Below are 13,103 nucleotides of genomic sequence, written 5' to 3'. Positions count from 1 at the left end.
TCATTCAATTCATTTTCATTTAGTTTGTAACTGGTTTGTTTTCACTGGAGTTGTTTCCCAGTGTTTTAAAATCTGATATTAGATCGCCACCTTGAGGCTGAAGAGAGAACTACATTGATTTTGCATCTGTTGCACTGAATGCCTGCAGCCCAGGCTTCCTGATGATAAGTATTTAGACTAGATCCAGGACATTATAGATAATAGATGTGTTCCTGTAATATATAGCAGTAAATAGAAAATGAACCTGCATCCTTTTCATAATAAATGACAATTTAAATTATTACAGCTGAGTCTTGTTTGAGTGTACCTGGTTTTAAACATTGTTTTTAATGTTCTATATGTGTAAATAGGGTTACATGCAATAGTCACAACAGAGTTTCACATATTTTTACAGTGGTGTGCCACTGTTATTTTGAGCACACAGTTTTGATCTCACCTGTTTTCACCTGCTTTCTTTCTACAGTGGATGAAAGCGGAGGAGACGGGAACCCCGATCCGGATCGAGGACCCCAATCAGTTTGTCCCTCTCAACACAGACCCCAGTGAGGTGCTGCTGAAGAGGAACAAAGTGAGTCTCAGTCTTTCCTCTCCACCTCTGTGAAGGATTGTTAGATGTGAAGTCGTAGCATCATCTGGTGATGTTGTTTAGAGTGACAGCAGAAGCCTGAAGCTGATATTACATCAAGGTGATGAAAATCTAAAAGCTGAAGACTGTAATTAGGTGAATGAGCTGAATTAAGATCTGAGCAAAATGCAGTTTTTTGACTGAAACAATTGAAAGTCACGCTTCCTGCTTCCTGATGATATCATCATGTGGTTTGTCCTATTGCAGATCAGAGAGCAGAACCGGTTTGATGTGATGACATCGGGGCCGCGCTCTCAGCACCTTGCAGGCATCCCCGATGATGTACCGCGACGGGTGAGAACGTCCTCTCTCTCATGTTCAGATCTTAAGAAAAAAAAACAAACCCTAAATCCACTTGGTTTGCCGGCCTTCCAGCCGGACTTTGTTGTGTTCAAATACTGGTGCCAGACAGTGGGGACACCAGGAATATTCATAGGAAGTAATGATAGAAATTTTAAGAAACACAAATTCACATTTTCATGGTGAGTCTTTGCCTGTTTTTAAATTTCATAATGCACAGCAGCGCCAGCAAAAACAGTCGCTGCTTTTCCTTTTTCTTTTTGTTCAGAGTCAGAGACATTTCCCTCATATTAAAGTTTCAGGATTTTGGCAAATGCACCAAGAAAGTGGTCCAGCATGTGTCTGTTTATGAGCGTGCTGTGGTTTACTGCAGGATGCACAGTCTGTTGAACCGCTGGGCCTCCCTGCTGCACTGAGGGAACGATACAAGCTTCCCTAATTGCTTGTTTATTGAGCAATATAACTCAAAAGGTGTTTTAAGTTAGTCTGGCTCATCTGCTCAGGCTGCAGTTCGGTAGAGCTAAGCTAGAAGTTACCTGAGGTCGCTAAACTTAGAAGGGTGACGAAGGTGCAAACTGTCGCAGGTGCAACAAGACAAAGAGGAGTGCAGTAAACACACACTCATGAGAAGAGATTCAATCAGTCAAACAAATGCACACACCTGTCCATGTTCCACTGATGCAGTTTAATGACACCTCTTGACCACTAGGTGGAGGCAGGCGAGCACATTTTGCAAAGGCAAAGGGAACCTCCAGTAGGTTCAATGAGAAGCAGACGACTCTTAACACAAAGGAAAGATGAAGATAAAAATGTCACATTTAGACATTTTGATGCTGATGCTTTTGTGGTTGGTGTCTTGTCTTGAAGGATCTGGTGCAGATAAAAGTTCTGGTAAATATCCACAAGTGTCTTAAGTGTTGCTGTATGCAGTGGTGTTTTTTTTTTCTATTATTTGACACTTTTTTTGTCCTTTCAGAGCAGAAAACATTGCATGTGTTTATCAGTGTTGTGCTTTGAGATCGACACCAGTTTCCACCAGTTTCCTTTCTGCCTCGGGCAGAGTTGCACTGCTTGTTTTCCCGTGTGTGAGTTCTTGAGATGAGATGTTGCGTTAGAGCATGGTGGTTTTTTAGGACGTATTTTCACACAAAAGTCTCAGCAGACACGTTATAAAGTGTGTGTTTTGTGTGCATGCGTGAGGCTTGTTTTATGAGTACGACGGTGCTTTCATACACGTCACATGCTTTCATTTCTTTTCTAGAGTCTGTTGCAAACAAGTCAGGGACTAATTGGTTGAGTTTCTGTGTAGAGTTTGTGGTTAGATGAGTTCTGTGTGATGTGGTCGTCACTTTTATCTTTATATGAGCAGCCGTAGTTATGTCGTAATGAATGATTGTCTTCTTTTTCCATTTGTGTGTTTTAAATAAGTCTGAGAGACAGCGTGTGTGCTCCTGTGTTTGTGCTTTGTTTTAAGCATTTCAGAGTGCGTGCATGTGCCTCCTGACTGTTTCTGTGTGGGTGGGTGTGTGTGTGTGTGTGTGTGTGTGTGTGTGTGTGTGTGTGTGTGTGTGTGTGCGTGCGTGTGCGTGCGTGCGCTCCCATGCTCACCCTTGTCCCTGTCTCCTCCCAGCCATACGTGCCCACAGAGGAGGAGCAGATGGCTCCCCTGCCTCCCAACCCCTTCAGTGAGCTGTCAGAGCAGAACATGGAGGAGTACCGCAAGAACGTGGAGAGGAGGCACCTGGGCCTCAGCGGTACGCCGCGCACACACACACACACACTCATACTGAAAACACACTCACTTAATCAAACCTGTAAACTGATACACACCGGTCTATAAATCAGTGTTCATACATGTGTGGACTTTATTAATCTGAACGTGTTCACGCTCAAGTTGCAAAACAACAAGAGCCCAGTCACACTGAGAGACATATGGACTGGACACACTGCCACACACGCAGACACACACACACACACACACACACACAGAGTGACATGTATTCTAAGCCAGAGACGTGTCCCTCATTGTGAGCAGCAAACAATCCGACTCGGTCTGTCAAGGTTTGTTTAACAATGAATTACTGAGCGCATTTTAAAGCGATCAGTCAATAATCAATCTGTTAACCAGTGTGAAAGTACACAGAGAGAGATTAGTTTGAGGCAGCAAGATTTGTCACTAGATTTGTGTGAGCAGCAGGTCTTTGCTGTCTTCAAAAGTTGCAGTTTGCATTAGACCCTGCTCATGTATCAGTGACCGATATTATCAGCCAGTACCAACCTCAAAACCACCAAATCTCTGACACACTGAGACTAAAATCTGTTGAATGTGGCCTGGAAGTGAAGTCTCAAACTTGTAGTTCCTCCTTCTGAGGCGTCAGCACGCCCCGTGAGCCTTTTCAGCCGCCAAAAGATTTTCAACTGCAGAAAAGCCCCGATCCTAACAGCCAGATGAGGACATGTCCTGCTGAAGCCTGTTACAGTTGTTAACAAGCACCATCTGACATTTTCAACCGCTCAAGTCGGCTAAAACAGCTGGAGCAGGTTTCAAACTGAGCTCGAACCAAATCAGGATTTCTTAAAACCTGCAAATCTGTCCCCCCTCCCCCTTCTCCTCCTCCTCCTCCTCCTCCCCCTCCTCGTCCTCCCCTTCCTCCTCATATCTTGACTTGCGGATTGATTACTGAACATCTTGAGTTTGCTCTGTGCTCTCTCAGCGTTCTTGTTATTAAACATCCATATACCCCCGGGTCTGTAGGGCCTTAGCAGCGACCCCAGTGGACACACATATTCTAGCACACACTGCCTGTGGTATGACACACAAACACACACCTATATACCTTTTAGCATGAGGGCGTGTCCCACTGTTGCCTTCATCTGCATTAACCTCACACACTGGATAGTCAATTCTAATCATATTAGCCCTCTGTCCCACTGCCTTTCAGAGAGGCAGCGGAAAAACCAATAGAGAACAGATAGTGAAGGGGGGCTGTCCACTCGCCCCCCCCCCCCCCCCGCACAGACTCCTGCCACGTTGGACCAGATTAAAGTGTGTATTTTGTACCTACGTGTGTACATCAGCAGCCACATGTGTTCATGCATGTTTACAGGATCATCCAAATGCTCTTAGTATGGGGAAACATGGTGCAAGTGTGTGTGTGTGAGTGAGGGGCTGGTGTGACTAAGATGGCAGACCGAACAGACAGCAGGTCTTCACACCCGCCACATGAACGGAGGCCGTTGCTATGACACTGTTGCCCCCACAGCCCCATGAATCCCTGGTGGCCAATCTGGATGCAAGCTGGAGACCGTCTGTAATGGCCTGATATATGCCACACACACACACACACACACACACACACACACACACACTTATAGGTTTAGGCTGTGATTAGTCACGTCCACTCTGTGTATTCATTTTGCAATGAGATTATTTTAAACATTAAATGTCTAAACTGATCTAATCAAAGTGCAGCCACCAGATGATCGCGAAAGGTTTAAATTACGATGCACTGACTTCAAACTGAGCTCATTCCTCAAATCTCAACTCAACTTGTAACACTCGATGAGCACATACGAGAACATAATGAGCACTTTCACAGCACAGATCAGGCGGTTATGCAACCACGTTCTATATGCTGCACATGAACGAGTTGTGAATGACGGTGACGCCTCAACCGAATGTGTAACTCTGAGTGTGTAACTCCTTAATGTGTTAAAGTGAATGTCACTCAGTCACACTAATCAGTGTTTAAGACTAATGAGGCTACTAACGCTGAGCAGGACAGCAACATTTACTGTATGTACAAAAGTTGTTTTTTTGTCATGTAAGAGATACACAAAGCCAAATGCTCGATAAGGTTTTAATTCATTAAGGGCCAGGAACCATATGGTGCTCTTAGAGATTAAAAAAAAAAAAAAAACCTGATGATGAAATAAATAATTAAATACTCTTGGTTCAGTAAGCATGTGAACGGCATTAAAAGTCTTATTTTTAAAAAATGCTGCCAGTTGTGAGGTGTACATCAGGTGGAGATAACATCCAGGTGATATGATCAATATCGATTCCACAGTTTTAGAAAAAGAACATTTTCCGATATCAAGACAAACAGCATCAAGATGCAGCAAACATTTGTAAAATTCCACAGAAAATGATCAAAGTAATGACTCTTTCAATTAACTGTGTTAGCGATGTGTGCTATCAGACAAAAATTTTAAGGCGCAGCAAAAAGCTCCAGTGCTCATCCACCAGGAGAAACACATCACAGTGGAGTCGTGGCGCTCCGAGAGCCGGATGATCAACAGACAAGGATTTGGGAAATTTTGTGGAAAAGCAGCTGTGCATGGCCTGATTCTAACATGTGTGTGTCACCACTAATCTCTCGAACCCTCCTCAACCACCCCCCCTTCTGACCCTTCATCCCAAATCCCGCCCCCCTCTCATCCCACTCACCCCTGCTGTCATCCCACTACTTCAATCCTCTGCACCACCCTGCAATCCTCTCATCCATCCTTCACCCCCACCCTCCCTGCAGATGGAGAGCACGAGCTAACCTCCGACGACGGCTCCACTCTCTCTCAGTCTCTGTCTCTCACCCAGTCCCCGCAAAGCACTCCAGCTAAAGAAGGTATCACTCACTCAGAGAGAGAGAGAGAGACAACTTTTCTGAATGATTTTCACTGCCTTGCTGTGTGTCTATATGATCTGATGTGTGTTTGTGTGTGCGTGCATGAGAGCTCCGTCTAAACTGTAACTGCACTAATGATTTTTCATGTAAGAACTTTCACGTCGAAATCAATGAAAGCGCTTTCCGCTGTTGGTTTAAAAACTCGTCCTCGCCCACCAGAGGTGATGGAGCTAACCTTTAAAGCACTCATGGACTCATTTTACATTACTTCTTTTCAAAGCACGCATTGATATTTTGTACATTTTGGGATGCACACTGGTACATTTCTTACCTACCACAGATTTTCCTTCATTTCAGTTCAATATGAGAATCAAGTAAAGACTTCTTTATGATAGGTAATCCGTCACAGGAGCAATGTTCTGACCTCGCTTGAACAGCTTTTAAAAAGCTCTCCTTGTTGGTGCATTCAGGCACAACAAAGACCTCAGATGTTGTCAAAGCCAAAACTTTTCAATGCAAGAAGAAAGACCAAATTCACTTTGTGAGTGTACATATTTGCTTCTTGCTTATCGTTTTTTGGGTTTAATTTTAAAGGAGTTAGTTATCATTTGCTTAGTTGCAGAGAGTTAAACGTGATTCCGATGTCTGTACATTGAGTATGGAGCTAGAGCCAGGAGATGAGTTAGCTTAGCTTAGCATTAAGACTGGAAGCAAAAATACGCCTACTAATACCAGTAAAACTTAAGAATTCAAATGTTATATATCATAGTTAAACAAAAGAAATGTATAAAATGTCTGTTCTTCTAACTGTGACGTGATGGACAGCAGTTTTTTTCTGTACACCCAGCAACTCTGTCTTTATGCTAAGCTATGCTAACACCCTCCTAGCTCTAGCTCCATAGATTTGTGGGTGGCGTCAAACCATGCCTTTTAAAGAGCACAGACGCTTTTTACGAGCTAATTCTCAGTCTTGACTGCTGGAGCGTCCTTGTCCGCACCGCTAACTGTAACTGTGAAATCTGTGGCATACAGCATCTCACGTGCCGGCTTGGTACCATGAGCGTGTTGTGATGTCACGTCACATGACTTGAATTGTCGTCTCTTGCTGGATCTACAGTCTAGAAATCTTGTGTGTGCCATTTGAAGCCAGTTGGTGTCCATCCAAGAGAGACAAAGATCACACGCCCCTGTACAAGTTGTAAATAATGACACTGTGGGATTGACTTCCTGTCAGCTTCCCTCCAGCACAAACCACACAATGAGTAACAATTAACCCACGACAGCACATTGGCTCAGGGGACCATTATGTTCTGACACCACCGCTGTGAGGTCAGCCAGTTGTTGTGCTCGAACCAGGTCAGCTGTTGTGTGAGGTGCTTTTTAATGTCGCCGAGATGAAAATACCAGAGACGACCTCGCTCTCTCCGTATGTTAGCGTAGTAACGTGAAGCCGCTGCCCTGCTTTCACGAACCTGCATCTGCAAGCCGCAGAAAGGGACGTGACACCAGCAGACCTGTTACGTGAACAGTCATTAAGGGAGTGGGTGTAGTCCCACTTATTCGAGGTGAAAGGAGGACAGACTCTGTAGGCTATGAGGTCAGTGGAGTTTTACGCCGGGATGTTATGAAATATGTAGAGCAGAGGGACAGCGTGCCTCTCGGTGGGAGTTCAAATGGTATTAGTGTGTTTGGTACAGCAGGGACAGCAAAGTCTCACATTTACTGCATGAGGAGAGGGGGTGGACACAATAACATGAACACCTGTAAAATATGATGCAGTCCAATACAGTATTCCTGCAAGAAAAATTGAACTTTAGAGAATCTTATGACATTCTTCTTCTACAGAAAAACAGAGGATTTGACCCAACTGGGTAGAACTTTTTCCGATATTATTACCACGAGTCATATGGCTATTTATTTGTTGTGAGTGTTGTCTGTTGATAACGTGCGTCTTGCAGAAATAAGTGACGTGGCCGTCCTCTGTCCTCTTCTTACCTGTCCTCAGCTAACCTCTGTCTCCCTCCCTCAGAGAACCACACGGGCCTGATGAACGGCAAAGACAACCACGGCGACATGGACGAGGAGCTGTCGAAGCGCGTCAGCCAGCTGACCACCAGCGTGGAGAGCATGGAGACCACGGTGCGCTCCGGCGAGAAGATCGAGGAGGCGCTGTCCCCCGAGAGCTCGCCCTCCAAGTCGCCCAACACCAAGAAGAAGAAGAAGTTCCGCACCCCGTCCTTCCTGAAGAAGAACAAAAAGAAAGAGAAGACGGAGGCCTGAGAGCAGAGAGGTAGCGGGAGGAAGGCAGGCAGGGAGACCACCTGCACAGAAGAAGAAAGAGCGGCGGCAGCCACCTTTTCTGTTTAATGTCTGTGTTTTTATTTCGTCTCTGTTTTGAAGCCCTTTTTTGTTTTTAATTTTTTAACAAAAAGGTTTTATGTGCAAAAGGCAGAGGAATGGATAACATGAAAATTGAATTGGTTTGTAACACAAAAGAAAGGTCTCTGCAGTCAGGTGTTAAAAGTCTGCCATAGGTATGTGGGTCCACAGATTAAAGTTGCAGCAGAGGTAGGGTGACTCGGGTGGGTGTCTGGTGTCTACACACCTGATCACCTGTGCAGAGCTCTAACAGGACTCCTTAGAAGTTGTAAAGTGTCATTTGAGGCCATTTAGATCCTGAAAAACTGGCTCCTTCTGTGTTGTTTCGCAGGCTGAAAACAGAACTTGAAACCACCTCGAGTGTTTCCTCTCAAAATCCAGTTTTAGTAAATGATCGGATTGCAGCACGAGGGTTGCAAAACTGCACACGTCGAAACGAAACCTTTTCTGTCAAGATTCCCGCCATCGTTTAAGGGTTTGTTTTTACATTCTGGTCACCTGACTCTGCGTAGGGAACCGAGAGGCCGCATGACATTTGCAGTCACACTGGAAAACTGGTCTCAGAAAAGCAGCCACAGGGTTTGTGTTGATATGTTTGCTGTGAGGGGAGTTTCCTCTCTGCCTCTCACGCTCTTCAGGCTTCTTTAAGTGCAGGCTTCTGATACAAACCTTCTCCTCAGCTGATTGTGGTTGAACTGCAGTTGAGTAAAGGGTCACTAGACTGGACGAGATAGTGGGGATGAAGGCCGGCGGTCTGTCACAACCAAGCTGACATTATCTCAAAGAGCCGCTGACTCACTCAGAATATTTATGTAGCGTTTTCATATCTCCTCCTCTTCATCTCAGCGTTTTTTGTTTTTTTTTTTTGCCAAACTAAATGCAAGAAAAGACGAAACAATCTCATTTTAGTAAAGCGTCACTGTTTGTGTCTCGTTTGTCATCTCATGAAATTTGATTTTTTTTTTATTGAACACAAATTTGGTATTAGTCAACTCTGTTTTGTACTCATTTCTAAGCTTTTGCAGAGAATACAGATGTTACGCATGTTTTCTCTTTTTGCAAGAACTGAATTTCTATGGCTGACTATGTTCTGTAGTGATGCCTGATTGCTCAAATTATATTCTAATCTTCAGAGTACACAAATTTACTATATAACACAGATATATGAAAACTGGATATGTTGGCTATAGATTTTTAACTATATATTTTTTATTTTATTGTGCTGCACTTTCCTTGTGGTATATAACACATTTTAGTTGCAGGTGGTTTCACCAGTGAAGGAGATTGTGAAGTATTTGGTTAAAAGTTGTGCAAGTAGCAAGCAAGGCATGGTGTCGGAGAAAGGTCGGGACCCAGAAAGTGAGTCGAATGACAAAAGGGAGAGTAGTCTTTCATTGGTGTCACGCGTGAGAAATGATCTCTACTTCTCAACTCAAAAACAAAAAACAAACAAAAAAAAAAAAAAAACAGGAAGTGTAGTGCCGATATACGACGTCAAACTATCTGCAGTCGCCAGCTGAAATGAGAGTCGTGGGTCGTGGAGTGTGGCGTGGTGACATCTTTTGTTTGGTGTGTGTGTGTTTTTAAAGCCATATTGTAATTTTTTTTTTCCTCCATCGTTTTTAATGATGAGACAAGGGTTGCGATTCTCGTCTGCCTGCTCAGGCGTCAAGGACCCTAACATGACCTCTGTTAAATCACCCCAGTGACTGCATCGACACCCCACAGGCTCCCAAAAGCTCAACTTTGTGTTTTTTTGGGGGGGGGGTTTCCCCCTCCAGTAGCTACATTTACAGCAGCTACGCTTCCTCGCTTAATTTGCCATTTATCTCCTCCTGGAACTGGAACATTATAAGGAGGTCACGTGGACATTTTATTTGATTTGATCGCTCTGCGAGCCCGGTCATCATTTCAGCTTTTAAAGCCTCCCCTCATGTAATTTCGCTAGTAAACACCATCGTGTTGTAGCTGTCAGATGACCCACAGTTGAACTCTGCAAAGCCAAAGTGTGATGGGTTGCCACATATCCTCCCCCCGCAGTTTAACCAGATGTACCAATATCCCAGCTAGCAATGTGAAGTATTGGATTTGGAGGGAGGGCAGGAGGGAGGGAGGGTTTAGAGACACATCTTTAGCTGTGTTAAACGATAGCTTTTGGCTCTGGGCAAAGAGCCGAGGTCACACAACTGAAAGCTGGAGAAGGGAGGTGTGAGTTTGGAAATGGAAGTGCATACGTGTGTGTAGTAGAGAGGGGCAGGGGGTAAGGACAACCTGACACTAACGCACCATGTTTTTATCACTCAGACTGTCTTTTTTTTTTCATACCATCTCTCCTCCAGGAAAGTTCCCTTTTTTTCATCCTCCATTTGTATCGCAGTACGCTTTCTCTTTTCTTTTAGCTTTCAGAGAGCACTAGGCTTTTTTTTTATTAACCATTTTAAGAGCATAAGCTGCTCCCAAATGAACTGAATGTGCATTGCATCCTTTTTATTTTCTCCTCTTCTGTTTCCGACTGTTTGCACCTTGCTTTACTAATGCCTCTCTATCCACTTTTTTCTGTTTTTAAAAAAAGAACGAGTTTTGCTTTGGCATGCCAGAATGAGCCAAGCTACTTTGTGACCTGTGAAAATCCTATATAAATGGTTATCTAATGGAGTTGCTTTTAGATGTATTGCTAATCAGTGTAAATTCACAAATAAAACTATTTTAAGAAACGGAAGCTCATTTTTCATGTTTACGCATCACAAATCACATCAACTGCTTTTAAGTTCAACATAATCCATACACACTCATTTTGCTTTATGCCATTACCATGAATGGGGCAGTTGTATGATGAAGTGTACAGATTCACAGATTCACAAGCTTAATGCTGCATTTTTCATCCTAATTTTATAGTACTGTAGAACGGCTTCAAAAAGATGGGCCTATGCTGAAATACTTCAGTGTTAAATGAGCAGGAAAATACAGTAACTGGTGCCTTTTTTTTATCTCCATCCATGATGTTAAAAGATAAGAATGTATGAATAGTTCAATCAAGCTGTTAATGGAATGATTAACTAAATGCAAGTGAAAATGTGACGGCGATCCTAACAGAGGCACAGGGAGTGTGGAAGCACTTGAGCAGACATGCTGTTACGTATAGAGTGAGCACAATGACACTTCCCTCCACATACTGAGATATGCATTTCTCCATGACCCAATGGCCATAACTGTAGAGGTGGTCTGCCTCTGGAAAAAGGGAGAGCAGTACATAAGAGATTATTTCTCCAAAATGCTGTATTTTCATTCAGGAGGTACTTATTACAAGAAATTTGCCCCTCAATAGGAGAGATATTTTGTTTCTGACATACCCTAAATACTGTATGTCACTGTGTTTACCTGTAAACTCATGTATCCTCTAGAGCAGTGGTTCCCTACCTGGCAGCCAGGACCTCCACGATGGGTGGTGATTACTGGTGTAGGTAATAAGTGTTGGTTCTTTCTTTCTTGAACCTGAATGAACTGCTGTATAGTTTTGACCACTTTACCCCTTTGAAAGATGTCCAATTAAAACAGAATCATGCAGCTCACTGCTCATAGACTTGCATCCTGTGATGAGGGGTTGCATACATAGATAGATATTTGTGTATATGACATTTTTAGATGCATGATAGGTTTTCAAGTATCTGCAGCAGAACCAGCGATATGGTCAGTTTAAAACCCGGTGCCTACATTACCCACAATGCAACTCAACTACAGACAGTTCAGTCGCATGTGTTATGCTAGTAGCTGCTAATGTAGCCTCAACAAGAGATGGGGAGCAGAGCTACAGAGGTCTGGCTAATCCCAAACCTCCAGATTTTTTTCAGTGTCAAACTCGTAGCCTTCAGGTCCAGCTGACACGGACTGAAGTGGCATCACTTGAAGCACTTTATCAGATTTCACACAGCTCCCCCTGGAGCCACAAAAGCTTTATACAGCTCTCTTGCAGTCGTACTCTGCAGGACCTGTAAACACACTTTCATATGTAAAATCTGTAAAAGTTCCCCGTCCAGGGGTCAAAAGCAACAAGGTTGGGAACCACTGCTTTCAACAATGCTTATGTTGTGCTCGTGTTTTGTGTATGGGTGTATGTGTGATTTTTTTGTTGACGTCCCTTTGATGTGTCTTCAGATGCTCTCTCTACCCCCAAAAGAGTTTGCTTCAAATCCAAACCAGCTGCTATCTTTCCAGTCACAGCAGGGATGTCTGTCTCATGTCCATGACATGTTGAGCAAACATGGCGTCTGTGCTGCACAGTGAGCGTGGACTGTCCAGTAGAGCATGCAGACAACTGAGGGACTTTCTGTGCATAGGAGCAGCCAATGTGCCTTGACTGCATTTATATCCGTAGATGCAAAACAAAATATGCAAAAACCTATATCAAGACATCGTGTGCTCCGGTTTTTCAGTATCTACCAATTGACTGAATATTTAGATTTAGAAGTAGATCTAGCAGAGTTTTCAGATCCACACACTCTCCGTCACGCCGTATGATGTCTCTTTTTAGATAAGATTAGAAATTCAAAGAAATGATGCCTTTTCTCACTTTGGCCTATTTTCACCTTCTCAACTCTTTGCTGAGTCACTATCAGCAACTTGAACTCAAACATTAAACTCAGCTACTCTGAAAAATGACATTTCTAAGATACTTACACACTAGATACTCGAGTTTGAGCATTTAGTAAATGCCTGAATGGTTGGAGACAAAGATATTTGAATGTCATTTTAGTGGTCGTATAAGCAGGTTAACACAAACACTAAGAATCATCAAATCCTGTTTGACTCGATCTTTGTCTCTGCTGATGCCCCATAAGAGATAAATCAGAGTGTGTTTGTGAAAGGACAGAATTACATGAGAGAAACTGGACTGGCCCCATTTTTCTTCTCCCCATCTCCCTTGTCTTTATCTGGGATCATTAATGTTTAACATATTGCTAGATGTAGCTTCCATATATCGTATTAACAGCATTGTAATCCTGTCCTGGTGTCAGTGAATGTGAGACCAGTATGCAGCACTTTACTTGGAGACGTTCCTGATATGAACAATAAAAGCGTATGAACGATCCTGTGACTTGGTGCATTTTGTGCGAGATCATCATTTTTTTTTAAATAGTTTATTTAATTGGAGAAGTAGGAGATTTTTCTCAACACAT

The 13,103-nt window shown here is 43.3% G+C and overlaps 1 protein-coding gene across 13 annotated transcripts in view; it reads left to right on the top strand.

The window, feature by feature from the left end:
* add3a (adducin 3 (gamma) a) overlaps positions 1–10,643 on the top strand; it is a 97,083-nt gene extending 86,440 nt beyond the window's left edge. For 5 of the 13 annotated variants that reach the window (XM_076728854.1, XM_076728853.1, XM_076728855.1 and 2 more), the window contains 5 exons: positions 464–568; positions 833–919; positions 2,556–2,679; positions 5,458–5,550; positions 7,580–10,643. In XM_076728854.1, coding sequence (XP_076584969.1) covers positions 464–568; positions 833–919; positions 2,556–2,679; positions 5,458–5,550; positions 7,580–7,830 — 660 coding nt within the window. In that variant the 3' untranslated portion in view covers positions 7,831–10,643. Of the gene's footprint in view, positions 1–463; positions 569–832; positions 920–1,792; positions 1,817–2,555; positions 2,680–5,457; positions 5,551–7,579 lie in introns of all 13 variants that reach the window. The other 8 variants (XM_076728850.1, XM_076728848.1, XM_076728847.1 and 5 more) reach the window with 3 other exon arrangements.
* Positions 10,644–13,103: the final 2,460 nt, after the last annotated feature.

Source organism: Chaetodon auriga, chromosome 4 (genome assembly GCF_051107435.1).
Source record: "Chaetodon auriga isolate fChaAug3 chromosome 4, fChaAug3.hap1, whole genome shotgun sequence".
Classification (NCBI taxonomy): domain Eukaryota; kingdom Metazoa; phylum Chordata; class Actinopteri; order Chaetodontiformes; family Chaetodontidae; genus Chaetodon; species Chaetodon auriga.
Note: the sequence above shows the minus strand (reverse complement) of the source record. Positions and strands in the feature narration are given on the sequence as shown.